This window comes from Piliocolobus tephrosceles, chromosome 3, assembly GCF_002776525.5.
Source record: "Piliocolobus tephrosceles isolate RC106 chromosome 3, ASM277652v3, whole genome shotgun sequence".
Classification (NCBI taxonomy): Eukaryota; Metazoa; Chordata; class Mammalia; order Primates; family Cercopithecidae; genus Piliocolobus; species Piliocolobus tephrosceles.
Window position 1 is genome coordinate 108,305,652 of NC_045436.1, and position 27,190 is coordinate 108,332,841.

The 27,190-nt window shown below is 37.1% G+C and overlaps 1 protein-coding gene across 1 annotated transcript; it reads right to left on the reverse strand.

Annotated features, from left to right (window-relative positions):
- Nucleotides 1-261: 261 nt before the first annotated feature.
- Nucleotides 262-27,190, reverse strand: BMP3 (bone morphogenetic protein 3). The gene is made up of 3 exons (XM_023222589.2): nt 26,300-27,190; nt 11,131-12,041; nt 262-4,444 (listed from the first exon to the last, which is right to left on the reverse strand). The coding sequence occupies exons 1-3, from the start codon at nt 26,619-26,621 to the stop codon at nt 4,253-4,255; spliced, it is 1,425 nt and encodes a 474-aa protein (XP_023078357.1). The 5' UTR covers nt 26,622-27,190; the 3' UTR covers nt 262-4,252.

Below are 27,190 nucleotides of genomic sequence, written 5' to 3' on the forward strand. Positions count from 1 at the left end.
TAAAAAGGAAAAGAAAATATGAAACAAATTAAGTTGAGTTTCTCAAGCTTGAAAGATATATTTTTCGTGATGGCTATTTTTCAATATTGTTTTACAATGTTAATCATGTTCTGTTAAGAGGAAGTTACGATGCTCCATTTAGAATACCATTTGAAAATATTCAACTCTATGCTTAAATTAAGCCTTATTACCTCTTTTCAAATGCAGCACACTTGAAAATGTCTGGAAATATAGTCTTTCCCAGTAAGTAAAAATGAATGGTCAATGAAGCAATTTTTATTTCCATACTGTATAATGAATAGCTTTCATTACTGAAAGAAAATGATACAAATTCAACAAAGCTTATACATTGGTAGTGAAGTATCCTTCACAGTTTCACTGCAATATACCCTCTAAGTGGATTTGACTAAAGAACCAAACTACATTTTGCGTCTAAAAACTGTAGTAAAAAGGAATTTTTCCTGCTAAAATTATTACCATAATTAAGGATGAAAATTATTATCATTATAGGAAGGCAATAGTCATTAAATAAATTAAAATCATATTTGAACTTTTTCCATATACATATATAATATATATTTAAAATTGCCATTGACTGTACAAGTATTAAACATTTACAGCAACTGTGGAAAGCTGAAGGGAAGGACTGGATTTTAGAAAACAAGGATCATTTTATCACTTATAAACTACATTAAAATACAACTCAGGGGAAAAAAGAGCTATACGGAAAAGTCCAGCTTACCCAAGATTTCTTATTTAATCTGTTCTTTAGTCTTACATATCAGGCGTGCATAACTATTTCCTAACCCAACTTTGATTCAATAAGAAGTCAATGCCCAGACATTAGTTATTTGTTAGCACAGAGAAAAGTGAAAGCAGAAAGGCCAAACTGAAAGACTAAACTGAATGAATTATACAAACATTTTTAATAAATCAGACTCTTAGCAGTATTACTCACATCTGATTGCCTATGAAAATATTAAATGGACAACAAGTGTTTTATTCAGAAATATTAAGGTAAAAAATCTTAACATATAAATGTTCATCAGTTAATATATAGCAAAGGGAATGTAAAAATTTATCTGGAATGTTGTAGTCCTGAGATCTGAGGAATCCAATCTTCCAGTTTAAGTTCTACAACTCCAAATCCTGTAAATTGTGTATTATTTACACAGGTTACAACAAAGTGTTTTAAAAATATTCTATTGACACTGGCAGTCCCTTAATTTGAATTCGAGAGAACAGTTATTGAAGAAAAGAATTCTTTTTATCAAATAAAAAAATAGCCGGGCATGGTAGCAGGCACCTGTAATCCCAGCTACTCGGGAGGCTGAGGCAGGAGAACTGTTTGAACCTGGGAGACGGAGGTTGCAATGGGCGGAGATCGCGCCACTGCGCTCCAGCATGGGTGACGAGAGCGAAACTCCATTAAGAAAAAAAAAAGAATTCTTTTTTTCAGTAACTGACTCTGTGTGTGTGTGTGTGTGCATGCTGCATCTGGAAATAGGGGTAGAGAGATTACTTGTAGGGGAAGAGAGAGAGAGAGCATTATGCATGATTTAGCAAATGGCATTTATAATTGTAGCTTCTCTTCTCATGAGTGCCAATTTAATAATTTAATATCAGGAGATTTCTAAAACTTCTATGTAGGAATTATACAGAAACTAGTACCTTACACATTGTAAAACAGGCACATACTCAACTTTCTAACTATTATTAGTAAATCTGTATTAATTAAAATGGTAATACATTTACCTCAATCTCCACTACTGAAAGATAATCTTGCTTTATTCTTTGGGGATAAAACTCTTCCAATTTATGCCATAATACATCCTCAATTCAGTAGTAAAATGATAGTTACAAAGCACCCAGAAAAACTACTGGTTAAAACCTATTTTCATTGCTAAGAGATTACCCAAGTTCTTTCATTGTGCTGTAATTTTATATCAATTGCTACCTAAAATATAATCTTCATTAGTTGGTACCTGTAAATTTTGTTATGTAGTGGGTTTTTGGTCATTGTGGGGTGCAATATGTAATAAGTAGGCATTGATTCAAATTAAGAAAGGTAATAAACAGACATTTGGTTATAAGAAGGCTAAGAAGTGATACTGGGAATAGCCAGAAGTTTTGGTTGTTACATCTCTAGAAAAAAAACTAAATTTAGAATTTCACCAAATCTACCAATGAAAATGTTTTCTTTATTGAAAAACAGTATGATCAGGATGGTGGCCACACTCTGGCCCACTTCTATCATATACTTTTATTTTCAAACGTTTGAGAACAAGTATTAAAAAGTAATTTTTCCTCCATCTCACTTTGAGTCTTTAATGTTATGCTACTGTAAGAAAAAAATGAACTAGAAGAAAGCATGGTAACTTAGGCACCAAAACTTCACTCATTTTTTTTAGAACTGGTGTGTCTCACTCACAGAATTAACACACACCCACACCAACATTTGTGGACCCCAAAGTGTCAAAGAGCTTCTTTTCATGAGTTCTTCTTTTAATGGGTTTTCAACAAAATACCACTTAAACCAAAGCAAATGCCGCACTGATTTACTAACAGCGAAGTATAGGATGTTCTTGCATTTAGTTTATTAAAAGAGGGACTTACAGTGTTTTTATATCTATCACTATCATTTCCTTCAAGGAAGACGGGTATGAAATAGCTGGAATTATAAACTTAACCCTTCCAGCTCATGACCAGCCTCTCCATTTTACCAGTGAGGATACTAAAGACACACAGGTAACACAGTGCCTTTCACAAAATAGATGCTCAAAACATATTTATTAAATGACTAAACCAGCATAATTAGCTACAGGCAGAGACAGAACAAACTCCATGTCTTCTGATACTGCACAGCCTCCAAAATGGCTGAGATATTTCTAACTATCAGGGAAGACTGAACTAAAATGAGGATTAACCACAGATTACCACCAACAATGATCTATGGCCTGAATATATTTCCATCACACAAATAAATACAGTGAGAAGAAGGATTTTGAAATAATTTTCAAGAGTAAAGGTATAAGAGGACACATATATGTATGTGACACATAGAAATGGAAAACAAAGTCAAACAAGTGTCTATATTTGATTCCCATACCTGGTGAATAATGTTTAGTAAGCTTTGCTAAATTGTAGATTTCATGACTGAGCCAAACGCCCTGATCTATGTGAAAAAGTGCCTGACTTAGAAGTGATTGAAGAATGATATGCAATATTTGGTTATGGTTAAATTGATCATTTAAGAAAATCTTCAATATTTCATCAGTTTTTGGGCCTCAACATCTATCAATAACTTCGTAGTAAGTAAAGGCATATCAGGAGAATTAAAAAGTCAATGGCTTTAGGAAGGATTTTTAAATTCAATTTAGAATAAATAAAAGCATTTGTGAAAAAGAAGTACAAAAGAGGAATTATACTTGTGTTTTCAAAAACTGGGTTGCTGATTCCCTTTTCTGGTAGGAAATGAAATGAAAATAATTGTATTTGCAATTAAATAGCTGGGTCAAGTGGTAACTCTGTATATGCTCTTGAATTATTCTATCATATTTGGCAAAGTTCTCATAACCGAATGGTGTTTGCCAAAATATAAAATTAAAAAAATAAAGAATCCTGTGTAAACTAAATTATAAAACCATATTAAGCAAACCATCCTACAGAGGGCACAGGCACCTGGTACATGTACGCACATACATAGATACTAACGCTCAGCACAACTTTCCATTACACTTCTACAATGACTTGTGGAGGAAAAACAAGGGTAAACAAGAGTCTCAACAACGTAAGAAAAACATCAGAGTTGATTATTCAGCACTTTCTCAGGAATCTAAGGCAATAAGCCTAATTCGAAACATGAAATTGTTCTCTATTTCCCATTAGTCATTAAATGAGACAAATGACAAGCTATTGCTGCTTCTCCATTCTGTTTTCAAAGAACATTACAAAAATAAACCAGTGTGTTCTCTAACAGTTCTAAAAACAGTTTGATAAGTTGTTGTGTTTGATTACAAAAAGAGAAATAGATGTCCATATTTACTAAAATCTCGCTTTAAGTTACATTCAGAAACAAATACAGTCCTTTTCCTTGGTGGAAATCTTCAATCTATTTGCTCATTCCCCTCTTACTATAGAAATAATCTTTTGAAACAAAATGCATTGGCAGTGCAAAAAAAAAAAAAAAAAAAGAAGTCCATAAAAATAAACTAATGATTGAATTAAGCATTCAAATGAGTTCTTTGTCAGGTTATCTGCAAGCGCAAGACTCTACTGTCATGTTAGGATATACTTTAAGCACTACATTCTTATTTTCATCAAAGAATAAAATACTGAGCGAGGACATCTTTTCTGGTACACAGCAAGGCTCAGGAATCCCAGGAACGACCCCCACAGCTCTCACTATACTCTGGATGGTAGCATGATTTGATGGCTTCAAAGACTAGAAAAAGAAATGAAAGAAGAACACATATGTTAGGTGGAACTGCCTTTCCACTCCTCAGTCCTCATTACACAAAATGCTTATCTAAAGAATTTGTTTCAACAATTTAATAAAACCTCTGGCATAATTACACATTAAGCCCAATCTCCTATCCCACTACTATCAAAATGGTTATTATTTATTAAGTGCCTGCTGCATTCCAGGCATGTTATATGTAGTATCTCTAATTCTTACAACAAAGCTAACATTTCTTACATCTTACAAAGGCTCAAAAAGCTTAAACGACATATCTAAGGTCAAATAACTTGTAAATGGTAGAGGATTTAAACCCAGTTATCTCAGCGAGAATCATTTAATTACAAACAACTTAGTCACCAAACATGGAATTAATACATTCTACGATGTTTTCAATAACAAGATTGCAACAAAATATGATTTGTTATTGACCTTATCTTAATCAAAATCCTAACAAGCACTCTATTTAACAGAGATACATTATTGCCACTGCTATAGTGATATTCAGGGACTGTTGTTAAAATAAAACCAAGCAGGTGAGAGGTGTATTGATTTATCTACTTTATTTAAGAGTTGCCAAGATGGATTGGATGGTGACTATTCCACTATGTAATTATTCAGCTCTCTTTAGAAGCACAAACTGGGGGTAAGAAGACCACACCATTGGCCACTGGGGGTCACTGTTGCTCCACTGGTTTAGAATTAAGCATGGTGGAGTTGTGTTCCAGGAGTGGGCCATGTCCTCTGGGAATTCCCTCTGGTAATTATGAGGGCCTAAAGTTATCCCACGGATACCAGAATTTTCACCAAAGAAGCCTGAGTAAGAATCTTTTCCTTGAGAAAATGTCAAATGGGACCACGAAATCCATGTGAAGCATGTGGTTTCATTTAGAGAACCCCATACAGCTCTGCTCTAGCTAAAAGTACTAAAGAACAGTCATTTTTGCAAATCCAGAATGTTAGGTATTGCCGGAGTGACAAGAAGAACTTTCTAAGAGATGCCCCACTGTGCGACACCTGTTTTTCGCGATGCCTCTTTTAGGCAGGTGCAAGTAGTTTTGTTTTAAACACATTGAGAAACAGAAATTTGGTAACTTGCCAGAGACCAATTCAGGAGTAGGATTTCAACCAAAACTTTTGCTTTTTAATTTCAGGACTTTGAGCCATGTTTCTCATGGCTCAGAGGAACCCCTGCCCCAATGAATTGGTATTTTAATTTCAAACTCCTAAAACTCCCAGCATGGGAAACTGGAACAAGTTAAAACTTTAAAGCTATATACAAACCAAGAGAGAAGCAAATAATATAGAAAGCAGGCATACTCTGAAAAAAAAAAAAAAGGATTCTTTTTCGCAGAGAAAGGTTAAATCTCATCCAATCTTTTAATATCAATGAAATAAAATCCATACATCAGACTTCAACTTTATTGTGATTAGGCATAAATAATTAAATAATTAGACTTAATGATGGGCAACTGTTCTTACTTTTTTTTTAACTAGAGATTTTCAGTATATGTTAAAAAGACTGGTTAACTTTGAATTAATTAGCTTTAATTCATTGTAAAGGAAGTTGTTCCTCCCTTAAGGAAAAGAAGTCCGCGCTGTTTTATTTTGCACATTGTATACCCTGCATCACCAATAATATCTGTGTAACTTACAGAAACTGCAATCAGTATTGTACAACAAATGTCAGTAGCCATTGCTTGTTATTGCTATTGGTAATTTCTAAAGAAAGCTTTTGTAGTCATCCACTTTTCTCTACTGATTTAAAGTTATTTTTATGACTCAGTCATCTAAACAGCTTGTCATAAAGCGAAAATAATTTTTAAACCGGATTTTCCAAAATTATTCTGCTATTTTAATGTTTAATGACTCCTATAATATTTGAATTTTATACAAAGTGGATCAACTTAATTAGATGAGACCTTGGGTGCTAAATTCTGCTGTGCATTGCTGTTCCTGAGAGCCTAGTATAATCTAGGCATGGAATAAATGCTTGTTAAATGGATGAAATATTTAAAAGAAACAGCATACCCTCCATTTTATCCATTTCTGTGGAAATAATTCCTATCAACAAAAATACAAGTTTCTGTGCAAATGACCTGGTGTAGATATGGAAAATATTCATGGGTGTTTCCTAGGAAAATTCCTGTCTTTTTTTTTTTTTTTTTTTTTAAAGCTTCAACTAACAAACGATAGATTCAGAAACTATGAGTATATGAGTAGTCTCTAGTGGGCTCACTGGAATTTGGACAGAAGCCCCTGATTCTGCATTGGTGTATCTTATCAGGAACTTCTCAGATTACTAGGGAGTTTCCCGTGCTTTTTTTTTTTTCTCACTATGAAATCCTCTGATCAATGTGCCATTACCAGAAATAATTATGTCGTGCACAAAAGATCCATGTGGTAATTTGCTGGTGTAAAGCATATTGACAGTCTGGAATTTCTGTTTGTTTCTGAGTTCAGGTCATGTTTCTCATGACCCTTTACTAAACAAATTAAAAAATTAAGAAATACATCAATTACTAATGCATATCTGTGCTATTTCCCTTACCATCTCTTTCTAATGAGGGTGAAGCACAACTTCAATAGCAGTTAGGTAATTTTTTGCTTAAGTAACTCAGCACATCAAGATTTAATGTTTTTGGAGTTCATTTTTATGACCAGAGATTATAATTGGAAGATTCAGGAAATTAATTGAGGTTGTATCATTTTGAACTCATTAAATGTGAATTTCTTCTTTGTAGGGAATACTCAGTTCAAAGTGTTTAGATTCTTTGCTGCCTAATTCTATGTGTTTGCTATTTCTAGCTTTTGCACAATTCCTTGAAAACAAAAAAAGCAAAACCAATTTCTCTTGGATCTTTGTCATTGACAACAACTCAATCACTTTCATTTGAAATTTCTGTTTTCCATCTCTTCTAAGGTGATGAGGAGAGGCAAGGGTACAGAACTTGGCACTAACTGTATGGGTATGTTTCATCTCATGGCAGAATTCCAAGAATCTCTCTCTGGGAGAACAGATTGGCTGTAAGGGCTAGAAATCAGAAAAATCCAAACTGCTGTGTCTGTGAATGAAATCTACAATGGTCAGGCCTGCACCTGCCAAGCTGTGTATGATGTCCTCAAGTTGAATTTGATTACAAGTGCATTAGCAGGGGAGAGCATGTCATCAGCTAAGAGCCTTCATTCCTGACCTGGGCCATGGAGTTTCACTCCACAGTTCTTCCAGTCCAGCCCACATGGGTGTGATAGCCCAGAAACTATCTAATTGGAATCAGTGAAAGGGCAAAGCCTGGAATTTGGGAAAGGCAGAAAGAACACAGCTGTTCTGAATTAAAGAACAGGTTCTCAATTTTTGCAGACAAAAAGCCCCACCATATAGAACAGTCTTTGGCTCAGGAGGCCAAAAGAAAGGAGGGCCAACAAAACAGTCTAGCCTGGAGGAACTTTCTCTGGGGCAAAAACTGTATCTAAAGTCTGAAATGTCTTTGGCACCTCAGTTATTCCACATATTTTGTACTGATCTGACCAGTGGCCTTGATTCTCCTCTATTGCTTAGACTATATTTTTATTTACAAAGTTCACTCTGGTTGCAGTATTGGACACTGTGCTGATAACAGGGATGCTTATTAATTACCCCTAATGCAGCAGCTTCATTTGGCTTCATGCTTCCCATCTTTTTGATCACTGTACCACTTGAAAGACACAACTCTGGAAGGCTTAAAGGGAACCACTAGAAAGCTTTAAAAGTTAAACAGATCCACACAAGGTGATGAGAGATTGAGAACTCTATGTAACAGCCAAACTTCCACTCTCAACTTGGCAAAAGGAAATCTGAAGCTCAGAGAGAAAGCTCCACACTTATCCCTGTTATGTCTCCCTGGAGTTCTGATGCCATTCCAAGTTTTGACAAATATTATGATGAGTTCAGTTGCTGCAACTGATGCTCTCCTGGTTCTCTTACTCTCCAAAGAAACCTCCCTGGAAGAGCTCACGGGCGGTTGAACCCACAGGGAGAAACTATTTTCAGCTTTGTGATGTTTGAAAAGGGACTAGAAATATTGAGAAAACATTTTCCTGCCTTACAACTTTTATTCTCTTGATCTCTTTTCCTATGTAGTCTTTCTTTAGAGTCCTACATTTGCCTTTCTTTCTCCTCAGTCTCAGAAATGGCCGTGAATAATAATGTCAATAACAGGTATTTATTGAGAACCTACTATGTGCAAGGTGCTCTACTGTCTCATTTTCCACTGTTTTTGCTATATAGAAACTATTATTTTTATTATTTACTATTTGACCCATTTCAGACTGTAAAAATAACTTGTAGAGAGTCTGAGTAACTTCTCCAAAGAGTTATAGCAGGTAAGTGGTAGAATCAAGATTCAAGCTAAAAGGATTTGACTCTCATTTTTGCTACTCAAAGTGCAATTCGTGGATCAGCAGCATCTGCATCACCTAGGAACTTGTTAGATATGCAGAATCTTAGGCTCTACTCCTATACCCACTACAGCAGAACCTACATATTAACCAAATCCAGGGCAATTTACCAGGACATTAAGCTTTAAGACGCCCTGCTTTGACCAAGCATGTACATTTAATTATTCTCCTGCACTAACATACTTCTCTCCTTAAATTTATTTCTGCTATTTTTATCTTACTCCTCATCAGTTCTTAAATTATTATTCTTTAGATCACTGAGAACCACGATGGAGCTCTTCTGAAGTAACAGCAGGTTTCTGAACAGTAAAAGCAGGTAGAACCAACAAATGAGAGGGACAAATTGGAACTAATTGTGGTGGGGTGGATACAAAATCAATTCTCCAGAGCTAGGGGTTCAAAAGCAAACCAACAGAGTATCTCTGCATTATCATGGCTTTCTGAGTCCTGAAGATTGTAGTCAGGAGAAAAGGGAAAAACTCCTTCCCCAGGCTAACCAGAAGATATTACTCTTTGTAAGTGAGAGGGATTATTTGGAAAACTTCAATACCCAACTAAAGTCAGTCATCCTGGGTTTAAAGACAGATTTTAAAACCATTCTTGCCTCTCAATGCCACAAGGCAAGCCACACTGTAACCTAAAGGCTCATCACTGCTTGTTACATTTGTCATCTTTGTTGTGTGTGTGTTTTTAAATGTTATCTCAGTTGAACAAGTTTTGTTTGATCAGCAAAATATCCTTTATGAATATTTAGACAAGATATGGCTCTTCATATAATTGCAAGTGTATAGAATTCATACTTGGGTGTATGAAACATAAAGTGATCAAAAATCCTTGGGAAAGAAAGGGTCTTAGAGAAGTATTATAACAAGAAAACAAAATTTCAATCAAGTTTATGGCCCTGAAAAGGCTAATCCAGCCTTGTGCTGTCAGCCTTTGCTTTTTTTTTTTTTTTTCTCTTCAGAGTCAGGGTCTCGTTGTCTCACTCTGTCACCCAGGCTGGAGTGCAGTAGTGCAATCAGAGCTTACTTCAACTCTTGGACTCAAGTGATCCTCCTGCCTCAGCCTCCAGAGTATCTGGAACTACAGGGGCATGCCACTGTGCCGGACTAAAGCCCTTTGGATTTATGTGTTTGTTATGTTTGGCATTCCAATGATGAACATGGGATCCCAATAGAACATGAAAATGCTATTTTAGAGATGCATAAGCAGAAGTTGGTCATTTGTTGAGACAAAGGATTTTTTTCTTCATTATCATACAATAGCAAAAATTGACTCATTTCAAATTTTGAAAAAAAAACTGTATTCTTCCTCTAAATTCTGTTCCTTCAGCTACTTTTTTTTAGTATAACAGAATATAAACTGCTACAAGCTGAGAATGGAAGTGCACCAATAAGCTTAACTGAAGGCTAAGAGTGCCACTATATTTTACTATAGAGGGTACTACTTAAACTTTAAATTCAAAGAGAACAGTCACTTCAATTCGCTATGCAAGTTGGAGGTGGGGGTTGGAGAGAGTTCTGCAAATATATTTGTCAGGAGACTGATAACTGATATGATAAAGTACAGACCTTATGGATTTTCGAAGAGACACAGGTAAGCTCTGATAGGTTGAAATTAGTCTTGGCAAAAGTTTACAGAGTCATCATATCCTATTTTGCTTTCCTTTTCTGATGTTTAGCAGTAAAGCAAATGAAATAAGTGTGTGGTGGATTTCATGAGGCCAGTTTACCTGAGTCAGTCCTGATCCTGACCTCTGTGGGGACAACTTAGCTCACAAGAGGGTATTTATTAAAACATGTTCTGCCTTAATGCATCAATTCCATCAGCATTTCTCTGTGCTCCCATGATATTCACTTATTCCTTGAATACTCTTCCAAGATCAGCCTTCTACCATTTGGGGCTTGCTTACATGAACAGGTGCAGGTTCACATGTAACCATGTGGCTGAGTATGCACCATGTTGAAAAGCAACACAGAAAGTATGTTTTACACATATGTTTTTTTCTCATACCCTTCTTTATACCAATATTGACTTCATATTACTTTAACAACTATTAAAGAAAAACCAAGAATAACCATATCACCTATTATACTTTAGAATGTAGTAAATAAGGGTCCCAATGGATTTTGCAAATGGAAACACAAACCCCCTATATGCACAATCAACTTAGTCAATGTGCCTTTCTACCAATGGAAATAGGAAGAAAGTACAGGACAGAGAACAATGGCTACCTTTGGCATGGGGAACTGGCATGCTCCAGAGCAATAATAGGCATCAAAGGACTTGGGGGAGATAATCCATTCACTCCAGCCAATATCTGCAAAGTCTACTTTAAGGTATCTCCTGGCGCAATTCCGAGGTTCAATCCATTGCTTTCTCCTTGCCTTTTTCAGGGTCTGCTCATCAAACTGGAGTGTCTGGCTCTTCTGGTGAGGTCCCTTTCTCTGTTTCTTTTTATTCTTACTCTTTTCAGGGGGCTGAGTCTGAAGGGTCTTGTAAGGCTTTCTCTCCTCCCACACCTCATCCTTTTTATACTGGTATTCTGCCCCAGGAAGCTCGTTGTTCTGCAGAGGCAGCAAGACCCCAGTAGAGCGCTTCTTCCTCCGTTCAATGGAAAGGGCAGCTCTGATGTGGCTATCCCATTTGGGAACAGTTCCAGTGGGAAAATTCTGGTGTCCCTGTAAGCTTGATACCACACTTTCTGGCTCAGAAATGGCAGCATCATTGGCATATATCAAGATATAAGGCTCCGGAAAAGGTAACATCCTCTTTGGCAGCTGGTGTCCCTTGGAGGTAATGTTAAATCCTATGAGGAACTCTTCATTTTCTTTGGCCTCCCTCAAGAATTGAGTGATATCTTTAGACAGCCAGGACATGATATCTTGATGAGATTTGGCCATATCCACTGACAGATGGCCAAGGAGTTGACTTTGGTTTCTGTTGAATTTGAGGATCCATGCAGAAAGATCAATCTGAATGTGTTTCCTCGGAGCATGATGGGAGCATCCTCCAGACACTGGACAACTCACGCTGATGTTTCCTAGCTCTCCAATATAGAAATATAGTGTGGCAGACAAAATGTTTTCAGACTTGGTTAGCGATGTCAGATTGAAGATATGCAGTCCTTTTCTTTCAAGAGTTTCTAGGAAGGAAAAAGAAAGAGAGTAAACAGGAGTAAACAAGACCATTACTTTACTATATGACAATTAACTCAAAATGAATCAGAAACCTAAATATAAGAACTAAACCCATGACATTGTTGGAAAGAAACCTAGGGGTAAATCTTCATGACTCTGAATTTGGCAATGGTTTCTTAGATATGACACCAAAAGTGTAAGCAATAAAAGAAAAAGTAGATACATCAATAAAATAGGTACATTTATAAAATAAACTGGACTTCATTAAAATTAAAAACTTTTGTGTATCAAAAGACATTATCAGGAAAGTGAAAAGACAACCTCCATAATAAGAGAATATAATTGCAAATCACACATTTGATAAATCTAGTATCCAGAACATGTAAATAACAGTTACAACTCAACAACAAACAGACCTAGAAATCAAATAAAAATGGGAAAATGCCTTGAATAGACATTTCTTCAAAGAAGATATACAAATGACCAAGAAGCACGAGAAAAGATACTCAACATCATTAGTCATCAGGGAAACACAATCAAAATCACAGTGAAGTACTACTTGACACACACTAGGATGACTATAACAAATAAACAAAAAAACCCAGAAGGTTACTGAAAAGGTGGAGAAATTGGAACACTCTCAAATTGCTGGTGGGAATGAAAAATGATTCACCAGTGTGGAATATTCTTTGGCAGTTCCTCAAAAAGTTAAACATAGAATTATTATGATTGCACAGATCCTGTCCTATGTATACACCCCAAAGAATTGAAACAAGCACTCAAATAGCTACCCGGTTATAGCAGCACTAGTCACAATAGCCAAAAGTTAGAACAGCTCAAATGACTACCAATGGATGAATGGATAAAGAAATTGTGGTATATCCATACAATCAAATATTATTCTGCCATGCAAAAGAATGAAGTACTGATACATGCTACAATGTGGATGAACCTTGAAAAAATCATGTTAAATGAAAGCAGGACATGGAAGATCACATATTGTTTGATTCTATTTATATGGAATATCCAGAATAGTAAAATCCATAGATACAGAATCAGATTGGTGTTTTCCAGATGCTAAAGGGAGGGGCTAATGAGAAGAAACTCCTTAATGGTTACAGGGTTTTACTTTAAAATTGTGGAAATATTTTGGAACTATATAGACTTGGTGATAGCACAACATTGTGACGGTATTAACTCTCATTATATTGTTTACTTAAAATTAGTTAAATTTATACTATGTGAATTTCACCTCAATTAAAACAAAACAAAACAATTATGTAGTCTCTTGTTTTTGAGAGTCCCTGGAAGTGGAATAAAAAGAGTAATAAACAGGAATAATTTTAAAAGACAGAGAAAGGTTAGCAAGAATCAGCCATTTTAATTAATTTGCTCTTTCCTTTACTGAAGCACCATAAACGTGTGAAAATTTTAACACAGAAGTAAACTTAAAGGAGTGAAAGCTCAGAGACTTGGAAGACTACCAAGACTTATTCCTACAAATTTGGCAAAGTGTTGTAATAGCTTTTTATCTGAGGCATGTATAGCCTACGGGCTACAAACACAGGGTTTGGAATTACACTCACCTTGATTCGAGTACTCGCTCAGCCACTTATTAACTTCACAACATTACACAAGCTAATGTTCTCATTCGCAAAATGAGACAATATCTACCTACCATGTCATCAGAATTAAATGAGACATGTATAAAGCAGTTCATAAAGTGTCTGTGAAGTGTTTCTTAAACATCAGTTATTATTGTTGTTAGTTCTGGTATTAACAGTCTTACAGGGATTAAATCTTCTACCTACTTCAAAAAATGTAGGACGAGGTCAGGTGCAGTGGCTCACACCTGTTATGCCAGCACTTTTGGAGACTGAGTCAGGTGGATCATTTGAGGACTGGAGTTCGAGACCAGCCTGGCCAACATGGTGAAACCCTGTCTCTACTAGAAATACAAAAATTAGCAGGGCAGTAGTGGCACACACCTGTAACCCCAGCTACTCTGAGGTTGAAGCAGAAGAATCACTTGAGTCTGGGAGGTGGAGGTTGCAGTGAGCTGAGATTGTGCCACTGCACACCAGCCTGGGCAACAGAGTGAGACGCTGTCTCAAAAAAAAAAGGGATACTACAAAAATGTCAAAAAAAAAAAAAAAAAAAAAAAAGAATGCTGTTGTGGAGCTTGTTTGAAGTTTATGACATGCCATAAATTTAAGAGTTAACTTTCTATATAGTGCAACAAAAATGATTAAAATTGTTCACCCATACTTCCAATTCTTCAAATCCAGAAATGAGAGAGAAGAAGAGAATGAGCGCTTTATTAATAAGGGCAGAATTTGATTCCTTCCCTTTAGCTCATAAAACGAGATCCACAAGACTGAGGTTAGAACTCAGGGATCTCCCATCCTGGGATCAGTCACCAGAGCCCAAGCCCTTCTCCATGCACTTGTTCCATATACATATTTGTTTCAGAAACACACATGCAATCGTGTTATGTTCTTGATCAAAAACATGTTTCAGTAAAAACAAAACGTTTTTATAAAGATGTGGAAACTTAAATTGAGTTCATTGAGTCCCCAAGCACAAGGGAAGGGCAATGGGAAACATATTTTATTCATTTTTAACATTGTGTGAAGGAAAAGGAGGAAACTGCCATTGGTGCGCATTTGTATAATCCATGACACCAGGATAATATTTTACAGACCTTTATAACAAAGCCATGGCATCACGACTTTTCAGAGACTTGAGCCTTAATTCATACCAGTCACCGGAGCATATACTTTTACCCAAATTTCATGTAGCAGATAGAAGTTTAAAGTGGAAGGAAGAGAAGCCACTCTGTTCTAGGTATGTGGCAATCCAATGGTTGCCAAACAAACATGCTGCCAGGGAATAAATGATCTCCAAGGGATATGGGCAGCAGTACCTTAATGGGTAAACCAATCCTGCCCCTTGTCCCACATTTTGCTTCAAAATATTTTCTTCTTTCAAACGTGTTTCCTTCTAGTCACCTTGTGACCTGCTGTTAATCAGCTTCTACCTCCGTGTCTAATGTACAACATCACCTTGTAAAAGTCTCAGAATCTGTCATACTGCCTCTTCCAATGGCTCTCATTTTAAACCAGTGCTTTATTATGAAGTCAAACCCCATTGGCCCAGTTGCAATTTCACTACACCCAATAGCGGCTCTCAGGCAAATAACCTAAGCTCTTTAAGTTTTGGTGTGCTATCTATAAAGTTGGTCTAGTAGTAACAACTATAGAGTTGTTGTGAGGATTAATTGAGAGAAGGCACATAAAACACATAGAAAATATTCAATAAACGTTAGCTAACTAGAATTGTAGTGTCCACAGTATGTAGCCACTTACATTCAAATTGAGATGTGCTGTAAGTGTAAAATACACACTAAATTTTGAAGACTTAGATATCATAGCAATACGTTTTATATTAAGTCAGCCTGTGTTAAAGTGACTTTATTTAACCGTATCACATTAAATATATTACTAACATTAATCTCACTTGTTGCTTTTCACACTTTGAATTGTGGCTACTAAAATTTTAAAATTATATATGTGACTAACATTTGTGGCTCCCATTAAATCTCTATTGGATGGTCGTGGTCTAGGATAATCACTAGTTTTGTAGTCAAAATGAAAAGAAAAAAAAAAAAAAAAAAAGACTGTGCCATGATGATAATATAAGTAGCTATGCCATAATGATAATACAAGCTGCTGAATAGGTGTTAACTATGCTTGGAGCAGAATTGGGAGCCATTAACTTTACCCAGTTAGAGGCAAAGAAACACACAGGTAAGAAGTAAGCTTTGGATCAGACTTTTAAACATGAAGGAAGAAGGGAATTTTGGCGAGGGGATGGAAGGAACACGTTCTAGCAGTATGCAATGCTGTATATCTGGAAGTTTTTGCAAAAGAAATGTTGCCAATGTTTTAAATAGAAAATATAAAAATACTTACAACTAACCTAGTTATTGAAGTTCTAGTAGTTCTGTAGAACTGAAGTTATAGCAAATGTCTAAGCCATCCAAGTTGAGCAAGGAATGGCCAATTTGAGGCCTAACCAAAGGTGTTATGTTATGCCCAACACTTGATGTGTTTGCTCTTGTCATTTCCACCTAGGCTAGGGATCTCTGCCTGTTCTAGATTCTCTCCCTCCTGGGCTAAAAAATAAAACCAAGAAGCTAAACAATAAGCTAGAATTGTCAGCCATTTCACAAAGCATTCATAGAAAAGACTTTGACTTTTCTAACCCATACTTTATTTTTGCCTTCTCTGATTCTAAAACATTTTATTTTTGTGTAAGTTAATGATCTTCTCTCCAAACCAACTCAACAAATAGTTACTGAGTATTTATAATGGACAAAAAAAAAAAAAAATAGTAATAAGTGAGCAGCATGGGGTCAAGTGAATGAATATAGAGAAGTAAATAAGAATGAGGTAAATGCTTTCCTGCAAATAGCAGTGCATGATAATATCTACTCAATTACTTTCATGCTCTTTTACTTTTTAGATTTTATATTAACTTTTAAGGTGAGTAACTTTTCATACTTATGAACAGAAGATTTGCATTGTCTCTCTCTTCCTCATGAACAGAAGATTTGCATTGTCTCTCTCTTCCTCATGAGTTGTAGCACAGCTTTATCTATGCACACAAATATCTATGTTTGAATATCAGTAAATAAAAAATATCTTAATATTCACCTTTTCTATTCTCCTGAAATATTCAGATACTTATCTATTGGGAATGATTGAATAAAAAACCTGAAGTGTACTTCCTGATTAATAAGAGCAAACTGATATAATAATCATACAAAAATAAGGGTGGATTTTTTCAGGCTACAAAAAATACTTATGCGTTTTTAGGCTGTGGATAGTATTCGGTACTAGAAAATATTAATTTTATGCTACACTGATCATCTAAATGTATCTGGAATTGCATGCTTAATTTTGGGTGCTCTCATTCTAACCAGTTTATTAATTCTGGAGAGAACAACTTGGAAAGTAACCCAGATGATGAGGGGTCTGGAAACTATCTCATACATTTTAGTTGAATCAATAAGAAAACATGACCTGGAGGGAGAAAAAAATGTTTAGCAATGACAGGAGAATTATTTTCCAATATTTTAGGGAGTGTGGAGAGATCAGGGTTTTTCTTCCCAGTGTCAAAGATGAGAATAAAGTCTAACAGTGATAGTTAAATGGAGGCCAAATCCAAGCCAATGTAAGTCATGACTTTCAAGCTGTTTTACTTAGTGAGACTCATCTGTGGGACTGGGACAACTGGAGATAAGTCAAGACTATTACGGGAGGATGTTTTTATGGTAGGGTAGAGTGTGAAAGGTGAACGAGAGAACCTCTCATCCCTTGCAAGTAACTGTAATCGGCTTTGTTTTCTACTTTCCCCAAATAAATATTTTGATGCCAAAATGTGACTACCAATAGGTGGTGCTATTTTCTTACTGTTTGCTGGCACTGGCACATGGGAATATACTTACTGCAGTCTAGTTAGGGTTTACCATTAGCATTATAATCTTATATTTTGGATTTTCTAGAGTTTTAACACCTGAGTATTGAAAAGGAGGTTGGAAGTCAGGCGAGTTTCTGAACAAGCCATATTCTCTTTTACACACTTGTTGGGACTTTTCACCTGTTGCTCCTTCTCTCTGCAGTGTCTCTACCCACCCTTTTTCTCCTTGATAATCCAGATTTGTTTTTTAAGGCAAGGCAGAGATACTATTCCTGGATGCAAACTTGTCACGACAACCCATTTCCTTGGCTAGGACTCTGCCTCTATTACCATTTTCATTACAACTTTGCTCCTTCTTAAGGCCATAACTTTCTTAAAGACAGGGCTCTAAATTATATCAGACTCTTCAGCCTCCAACACAGAGCTTAACTCTAAAGCTTTTTTCATATGAATGAGCAAATTTAGTTCAACCTACTCATTAGAGAAATGCAAACATGAAGGACCCTAGGAGTTAGCCAGCTAGCTAGTAATTGACTTTGGAGAGGAAGCCAGATAGGCTTTTTAAAAGGAGTTTGATTATTAAATAAAGGTAGAAGATTTATTTCTGTTTTTATCTAAAAACAAAGCACTTGCACCTGATGAAACCAAGGACTCATTTCAGGAAGCTGGGTTCTGACTTTGAGACTTAAGGCCAGCCATGCTATTGCAACAATTCAGTGCCTCTCCAGGAGTAGCTGAGCCTGTGTCCAGGGAGTGGTAAGGGGAAGTTCACCTTTGTGCTGGCCCACACAGAACGTTTTCAAAGGGAATTAGAACACACAATGGAAAGCTTTCTATGTAAAGTCTGATTTTAAAACAAATAGACTAAATGAAATCTTGATGATTAGCTAAATCCCCAGGAAGCAGGGAAAACATTTTAGTCATACAGAAAATATGTAAGTAAGAACAACCACCTCCCCAACCTCCCCCTGCCCCAATTTCTTTCTTCAAACAAAGTACAGCTGCTAGAAATGCCAGGGGTGCCTAGGACAGGGACACATCCACCCTCAGTCGCTGGCTGAATATCTGCTGTGGATTACTTAGTCAAGATTGAAGTGTCCCTGTGCTGCCTTTAACTTTCAGGCACAGGCAAAAGGAAGAATTTCTACAGAGAACGCAAAGTCACAGAATTGTGCTTCTCCTGCACAGTCTCAGTCAAACGACTGTGCTTTATGGGATCTCAAAACAACCATTCTCTATGTCCAAAGTAAAAGCATCAAAGATGATATGATGTATGTTTTTCTAGAATAGTAAAATGTTCACTAATCAGTTTATCTACTCCTAGCCTCCGCCCAAAGGCATTCCTAGACTGTGAGCGCTCGGAGGGCAGACCTATGTTCTATAGATATTTGAATTCCTAGTATTTCACATAGCCTAGAGCACTTAAATCCCAAAAGGTATTTGTTCAGTGTGTTAAATGAACAACTCTGTAAACTTAACAGATTTAAAAGTATTTCCTACTTAACACCAGAGAGTAAAAACTTTCAAGTAATTTCAAGTTCCCAAAGTCAGCAAGAGCCCTTCTTGGGTATAAATACCATATGATATTTCCTTTCAGTTCATTAGAAAATAAGAATTATTATAATCATTGTATATGAAGTAGAATAGTATTGCCATTTAATATATAAATGATAAAATGCCCCATAAGAAATTCCTTCAAGGTAAGTTTATTTTTAAAGGATATTTGCCTAGCGGATAGCTTTTGAACTGTCTCATCTTTTCTCCTGAATATCTAATTCAACTCAACTGAAGTATTTAGTGAGTGTCAACTACATGGCAAACTATCTGTGCTAGGTCCTCAGAACACACAGATGAAATGAAAGAGACTCTATGTCCTCCAGGGACTTGCTTTGTAGGTCCCTGCTCATACCATATTTTTCTTCTAGCAAATTTATTAAATCATAAACTCTCTGCAGTCATGAGTGAAGGGTAAGCAGCCTTAATTAACTTATTTCGAAGACTTCTTTATGGCAAAACCATTGTAATATGTTTTTAAATTTTTATATTTATTTTTAAATATATACTTTCTAAGGTATATATTTCTAAGGTATATATTTTAAAAAGCTTACCATTATATAAGTCAATAAACCATTTGTCTATGGATAGGCCCACTAAAAGGACCAGATGAGATCAGGAATAACAGGATAATCAATTCTAGATTTCAAAAGGCTGGTTTTGATATAAAATACTCAAAACTCTAGGGACAGAAGCTTAGAGCAGTGTTTCTCAAATATGGATGAGAATCTTGTGGATGGCTTTTTAAAACACATATTTCTGAGCTCCACCACCAGAGTTTGATTCAGTGGGTCTAGTACGGGCTGGAGAATTTCTAACAAGGTTCTAAGTAATATTGATGCGGCTAGTCCATGAACTATACTTTGAGAACAACTAATTTCAAGAAATCTCTCTAAAAAAGCATAACCCTACACCCCTCAGCCACCATGGTTAGGACAGAAAATAGTACATTTGTTGAATATAGGTTTGGGATATCATAGATTGCACAGATGATTACCAACCATTTTTACATCATCACCCAAATGTTTTCTGTGCTACAGACAAGTGTGTATTATCAACATTTGAGATATGTTTAACTCTTTGTGGAAAGCCAGAGGGAAACAATCTCAAAATATTAAGAATATAAGAATACCTAATTTATATAGAACTTCTAAACTTTTAAAGCATCTTTACATTCACTTTGTCAATTGAGTTCCACCATCTTTCTGTGAGACAGGTACAGGAGGTATAATTTAACCCATTTGATAGATGAAGAAACTAGGAGTAACAATATTAAATGACTTTACTTATTATCAGTTTAGCCAACAATGGAAGTTGGATCTCCTAACTCTTAGCTTTAGGTAATAGAAAAAACAAAACACTAATAATCTTTTCTTTACTTGAAAACCATTTCACTTAACACCAAGTACAGCAAATACCCTTAATTCAGTCTTTAGATTAATTTCATGCAATTAAAGAAAAAAGTTTTTAAAGGAAAAGAAAATAAGAGCATGTTGGAAAGTTGCTTTAACTGTAAAATGAGGGGGCTAAACAAAGAACCTTATACTTCTAAATTTATTGAATGTAATTATTTTATAAAAGAGATATTTAACAGTACCTTAGTAAAGTAAAACTAACTGAAGCCAGTAATAAAGTGAGATCATTTTGCACACACATTTACATTCATGGTATGCCCAAATACAATCAAGGTACTGCATTTACCATGGTTCTACCACCATGAAAAGATGGCTTTTAAAGAAATACAGATCATTGAAAGAGTCAATAAAACCACTGTGGTCATTTGATTCTATGATCTACATGCTGATGTTTTAGATAAACAAAGAGAAATTCATACCTTTAAAGTATTATCCCTTAAAATATGTGTTATCCAGGAGCACTACTGTATATGCCATTATGCTAAGACACAACCACTGCTAACATGTAGATAGACTAGTAATTTTATTGACTGTTACATATATTCCATATATGAATGCTTTTTGGTTACATTTCATCTTTTACTGCTGTCAAAAGTAGATATGATCCTGGTACACTTGTGTTACTTGATTAATATAAAGTCAATATTTCTATTAGAAATTCTGTTTTCATGGATTCATAACACAATCATAAAACTTTACTCAACTGAATCATGCCATAGAGAAGTTTGAGTTAAGATTATTTGTGATACCAAATGTTTTTCCACTACTACCCCCAAAATAAAGGCATTAAGACACTAACTGATTATTAGTATATACAAATTTAGCATAAGGGAGAATCATGAAAGTCTGGGGAGATATGTTCTGTTATTGAAGCACAAAAATCCTGACTAGCCGATAGAAAATACATAACAAGTTGCTCAAGTATTTTCATAAGGTTTTTTGATAGGTGTGATTTTTTTTTATTATGCCTATTAAACAAACACTGGGGATTTATAATATAAGGAATTTGATTGACATCTTGAGTAAACATGTCTTTCATCAAGGTAGTAATGGTGATAAAACATTAATAAAGTGATCCATATGATCGTTAGTGAATTTTTCCACAAATAAACTAGCTTTTCTTTTTAAAGCATAATACCTGTGTGAAACAATGAATATTACTCTTATAGATGAAAACAATGAAGGAAAATTCATAAAGATACAGGAAAAAATAAAATTTAATGAGAGAAGAATTCTAAAATTACATTCAGAGGTGTTTACAACATAAAAGCAGGAAGATGGTACAATGCCAATTGAACTCAAGTCCAAAAAGCAATAATATAAGTAAACATACTGAGATAGGTACTGCATGGGAGATGAGAAATGAGACAGTGTTCAGTTGAACCACTGTTTTCCCAACTAGACATCTTAGAAAGACATTTCTGTAAAATGCTTTCTCCAGGAGAAAGTATTCCCCTTTTATGGGGACTCATTAGCATGTAAAGGCCTTGAAAGGCACCACAGCAAAGAAAATTGATCACATTTTCCAAGTTTGACTATGGAGCTCAATTTTATATAATACCTGTTAACATCTTGCAAAGACCTGTTTTTGTGAAATTTTCTCCTAGAAAATTAGATTTGACCATTAAAAATAATAGGTTTTGAGATGAGCTCAGTATGTTTGAAAAGTTGTCTGGCAAATACATCATGGTACTTGTTTCTACTTCCATTAAAGAAAGGACTTGTTATTTCGAATGCGAATGCTTCTTCCAAATATAAAATTATATGATACAAAAATACTTAAAAGCAGATTTGACATTCATATCCCTATTTAATTTTTAGAAAAATCCGAACTCATTCGATCATGTGCTTACAAACTTCCACTACTTAGGTAAAATGTATGTACCTTTTCTAATTCATTCTGAATTATGTATATATTTCTAGTGTGCAAATATTCCTTGAGTGAATTATTTGCTTAGGAGATGTTTTCTTCATTGACCCTCATGGTCTCTTGGTCTCTTCAAGTGTTTCTAGCTAAACAACAAAGTTAAATTTAAATTTTTTTTTATGTAATTCATTCCCTTTCTCCTTTCCATTAGCATGAATAATCAAGAATTCATGGCATTATGATTTTTTTTAAATGTCAGAGATTATAAAGCTGGCTTGCTTGTTACAGCAAAAACTTCATTAAAGGCTATCATGTACTCAGAGTAGTATATAATTCAAAGCAGCTCACACCCAGCTCCTCTTCCCTAGATGTACTATTGTCTTTTAAATGAAAACATCAGATTATCTAAGTACTTTTAAATTTCAAGTCTAGTTTCTAGGTGCCAGGCACTTCAAGGTAACTATGTATTAATAGTTTTATAGTCCCTTAGCATCAAACCCATCACAAATGATGTTTTCCCTCCGGTTCCATATATTTTGAAGGAATGGCTCCCATTGGAATCATCTTTCAACACTTAATTATATACTATCTTTGCCAAAGCCTTATATTTTAACCTTATACTTCAGAAACATTTCAATATTATAATTACTTATATTAAAAGTACTTTGGTCATAGGAGGAAAGAATCTCCTCTTCCTCATGGCAGGAAAATATTCACTTGTGGGGCTGGATTGCCTCAGTTTTTTTCTTTATGAAGTATGTGAGATTTTTTTTTAAAGGTGACAAATGCTCACTAAAATGTGCTATTTTTGTACATGCATGTCATAAATAGTGATAGTTTCCAAATAATATGTGTGCTTTAATTGTTTTTCCTAAAGAGATTACATTTGCCATTAAGAAAAGTAAGATTAAGTAACTATGGGAATCACGAGAAAGTGATGATCCTAAAGTATCTTAGAAGTTCAAGACAGAAGAAAACTTCATGTAAAATACTCTTCTTTATCATATAGCAGCCAGAGACAACTTAAACCAAAATCAAAATAAATGCTAATTTCATATCCTTCTGTCTTTCTTCACATGGCGTGTTTTTATGAAGCTGAACTTCTCCGTCATTAATATGTTTTGTGAATTACCTTTTGCAAAGGGAAAGATAAAACCTATCTTTATGTAAACCCTTCCACATCACAAAAAAACTTACAAGCACTCCAAACTTACGGTTTTGGCACACCAACTACATAGCATTCAGGGAGGAGAAAAGGGGTTAGCAGAAAGTGTATTTAGGATGGATGCCACCCACCATCAAGTAATGGTTTAAGTAGAAAGTAATCAGAGAGAGACCACAGCAGCTACATTTCAACCAAAGATATTCTAGGTTTAGAACAATAAACAATTTTAATCAGGTATGTTCCAAGGAACAAATAGGACTCTAAAGCTGTAACTCAGCCTGAATAAGCACTCAGAGGCTGCCGGATCAGCAGCTACCCCATACACAACACACCACCTGATCTTCCATTAAAATTTCTAACGTCTTCAGTACAGAGAAACCCATATGTTCTAAAACTTAAACCCTCTGGACTGGAAAACATATCTACTATATTAATTTAGACAGCATCTTTCACCTACAAGGGAACATATGTCACGAGGTGAAAGGGTGTTATGGAAATGCTGATATGGATGAAGAGAGAGGGACACACATGAAAACCTTAGCACCTTCCTGGAGTCCGGCCTTATTAGAGCCAGAACTGCCTTATAATAGTCTTTTTAGTGTGTTAGTAACTAAACACTCTTGGAAGGGGTCCAACACGAACCACCTCTCCAGGAGTCTCAATGAGGTAACATGACACTTAAGCTTCCACAAAAACCAGTGTCTACATTTGATGAATAAGTCATTAAGACAGTCTCTAGGATGCTAAAGGGATTACTTTTCTTATCAGGGCACACAGTCTTGTATATATGCATCAAGTTGCAACTCATCATTTCAAGGGAATGTCTGGCCTCCATATCAGAGTTTATTATTTGATGCTATGAGACTACAGTGAGGCTGATAAGGGACACTCTGGAATTATATTGCAAGGAATGAGTTGAAGCCAAAAAGAACATGGTGCCTGAGTTATTAAAATCTTTATCCATAGTTAACTTAGCCTAAAACAAATAAAAGCTGTACAATATGTGAATGAAACAAACTCGAATTCTACCTCCAAACCATGTGGTTCATACTATAAATGAAACTTGTTAATACAAAAAAAAAAAAAAGTTGTTTTTTTATCTTAGGGGCCTCAGTTATTTCCTAGCAATATAACCAAGAAAACAAATATCAAGATGAGAATAATTTGAGTACCTTCATTTTTGCCACCTGCCTAGCTCACCCAACTTCCTTTCAATCTTTGCAACTCTCACACGAGTTCTTCACTGAGTTATGCCCCTAGAGTTGCACTAAAGTAAACAGAGTATTCACTGGTGTAGTCAGCTGTCAGGACAGCCTCCTCCAATGGCTGGGATACTGTGGATAACAGAGCAAGTTTCTTTTTCCTTACTGGTGGCCATCTCCTCACAGATCATGCTCATGATTTTAAGAAAGTAAAATCTGGTTCAGTTCAGTCTCTAGCTAAATACTTCTGCATTAGGAAGCATAATTCACATCTATTGTAAATGTCATCAGGCCTATAAGCTCTAGAATGTATTTACACAGACAATGCAGAGCTTTCCTTGATGAATGCTTTAGTTTTCCCTTTTTCCAGGAGTCCTACATATCAGACTTTTGGGAGATTTCTTTCTAGTGATTCTGACAGTATTGATTGGGGCATGGCCTCATTTTCTGGAAGATTCTTGGCTATTGTTCAACAGTTCACTGAAGATAGGCTTTGCAGTTACATTTCCCCTTATCATGAATGTAGTGAACAAAAAAGCCTGGTGAATCGTCAAAGCATAAAAACAGAGTTAGTGTCCAGGAAGCTTTCCCTCAAGCTGTTAACACAAGGGAGGGAGGCTGTTAGCATAAGTTATTCCCTTCACCACAGGGGCTAGGAGAAACCTTGTTAAGCCATGAATTTCAGTTCGAAGTGATCTGTGCTGAAAAATGGGATGAGCAGATTTTCTTGGGCAGATTCCAAGAGGTGTTTACATCCAGGGTTGCTCCCTCCCCTCGTCTCCCAGCTCCTCCCAGGATGGATGGTACAATCCCTATTTACCCAGAGGCGTTTTAAATAATCGAAACACCCAAGCACCTGTTTCCTTCCTTCCTTCCTTCCTTCCTTCCTTCCCTCCTTCCTTCCTTCCCTCCTTCCTTTCCTCCTTCCTTCCTCTCTTTCTTTCTTTCCTTTCTTTCTTTTCTTTCTTTCCTTTCTTTCTTTGCCACTAAGAACTATCAAGTACAGTGTCAAATATAGTACAGTAACACAAAGGGCGCGAATTTACAGCGGGTGCAAGATCTGGAGAAGCGACTATTTAAAAGGAGAGGGGAAGGCGTCTTATTCAAGTGTGATTTCTCTCTCGGGCCCTGGCATTGGCATAAAATGGCATCTTCCTCTTAGTAAACATGGCTAAAGCCCAGTCCAGAGGAATTTCCGCTGGCCGATTTAGGAATCAACAGAATAAGTTACCCTAGAGGTGCTCCAGTCACTCAGGGCAGGAGGCCTCACAGGCATGGGGTGTCACCCCTTCCCTTTTTCCACGAAGTTCCTCCAGCCTACCCCCTCCACTGCTCCGCGCCCTTCATTCTCTCTATTTCCCCCTCTCACTTTGGATTTGAAAACTGGGCTTACAAGAGATGCAGCTGGTGACACGCGGGGTGTGACTGGAAGGAGGAATCCAGAGGGCAGCTGCGGAGGGTGGAGAAAAGTCCCTGGGCAGCGCCACCAAGCAAGGGGCAGACAAGGAAGCTGTGGGGGGTCCCGGGAGAAAGCTGGGACGGGACCGCGGGAAGGGGTCTCACCTCGCGCACTCACCTGCTGCCGCCGCCCGAAAGCTGCGAACCGTGTTGCCTTCACGCAGGGACTGAGGGCGCCAGGGCTTCGAGCCTCCCTCCAGGGAGCCAGGTGTCCGCGCTGCCTGGACCGTGCTGTACCTGTCATAGAGCCGCAGCATGTGTTCAGAGACTTTGTCTTGCGGCTGCAGCTCGGAGTCCGGGCCACCACCTGCCGTGCGGTCACCTGGCACAGCTTTGCGGAGCTCCGGCAAAGGTGGCTTCGGTCTCTCTCCCTGCGCTAGGCTCACGCAGAAGCAGCCCAGCCACAGAAAGAGCAGCCTGCTCGCCCCAGCCACGGCCATGGCGAGGTACCCGCGCGGCGCGTCGGCTCCCGGCGTCGCTGCGGGACACTCCGAAGGCGCAAGGAGCCGGCGGCGGAGCCGAGGGTTGAACTCCAAACCAGCTAGGGCGAGGGCGCACGGAGCCCGGGACACTGCCGGGTGCAGCGAGACAGCGGCCAGCCCCACTTGCTGCGCGGACCCCGCGCAGCCTGACAGGTGGGCTCTTCCCCGGCAGCCGCGCGAACCTCACCCGCGCAGGACGCTGTGGGCGCCGTCTCCACTCGGACGCTGAGAAAGAGCTGTAGGTCGCGGCGTGTGTGGCCCGGGTGTTTTCAAGATCTGTCTGTACCTTCCCTCCTCGCTTTATTTTTGGGAACACCCGGCCAAACTGGCCGCGCTAAGGACTAGGACTAGCTCTGCTTTGGACGCCAGGTCGGAGCCGGGGCTGTGCGCAGCGGTTGGGAGGGCGCTCGATTGCCTTTTCCAGGGATTGGAGCAGCTGCGGCGCCTCTGGTCCGAGTTTTTTAGTGTACACGTGTGTGTGTGTGTGTGTGTGTGTGTGTGTGTGTGTGTGTGTGTGAGAGAGAGAG

Bases quoted from the DNA above. Each gene is read 5' to 3' on its own strand.
- BMP3 (XM_023222589.2), bottom strand. From the start codon at position 26,621: ATGGCCGTGGCTGGGGCGAGCAGGCTGCTCTTTCTGTGGCTGGGCTGC. The intron at 12,042-26,299 runs GTGAGTGCGCGA...TTTCCTTCCTAG, and splicing joins CTTTCGGGCGGCGGCAGCAG to AAACTCTTGAAAGAAAAGGA. The intron at 4,445-11,130 runs GTAGCCATTGTT...TTCTTTTTCTAG, and splicing joins GCCAGTTCCCCATGCCAAAG to TCTTTGAAGCCATCAAATCA.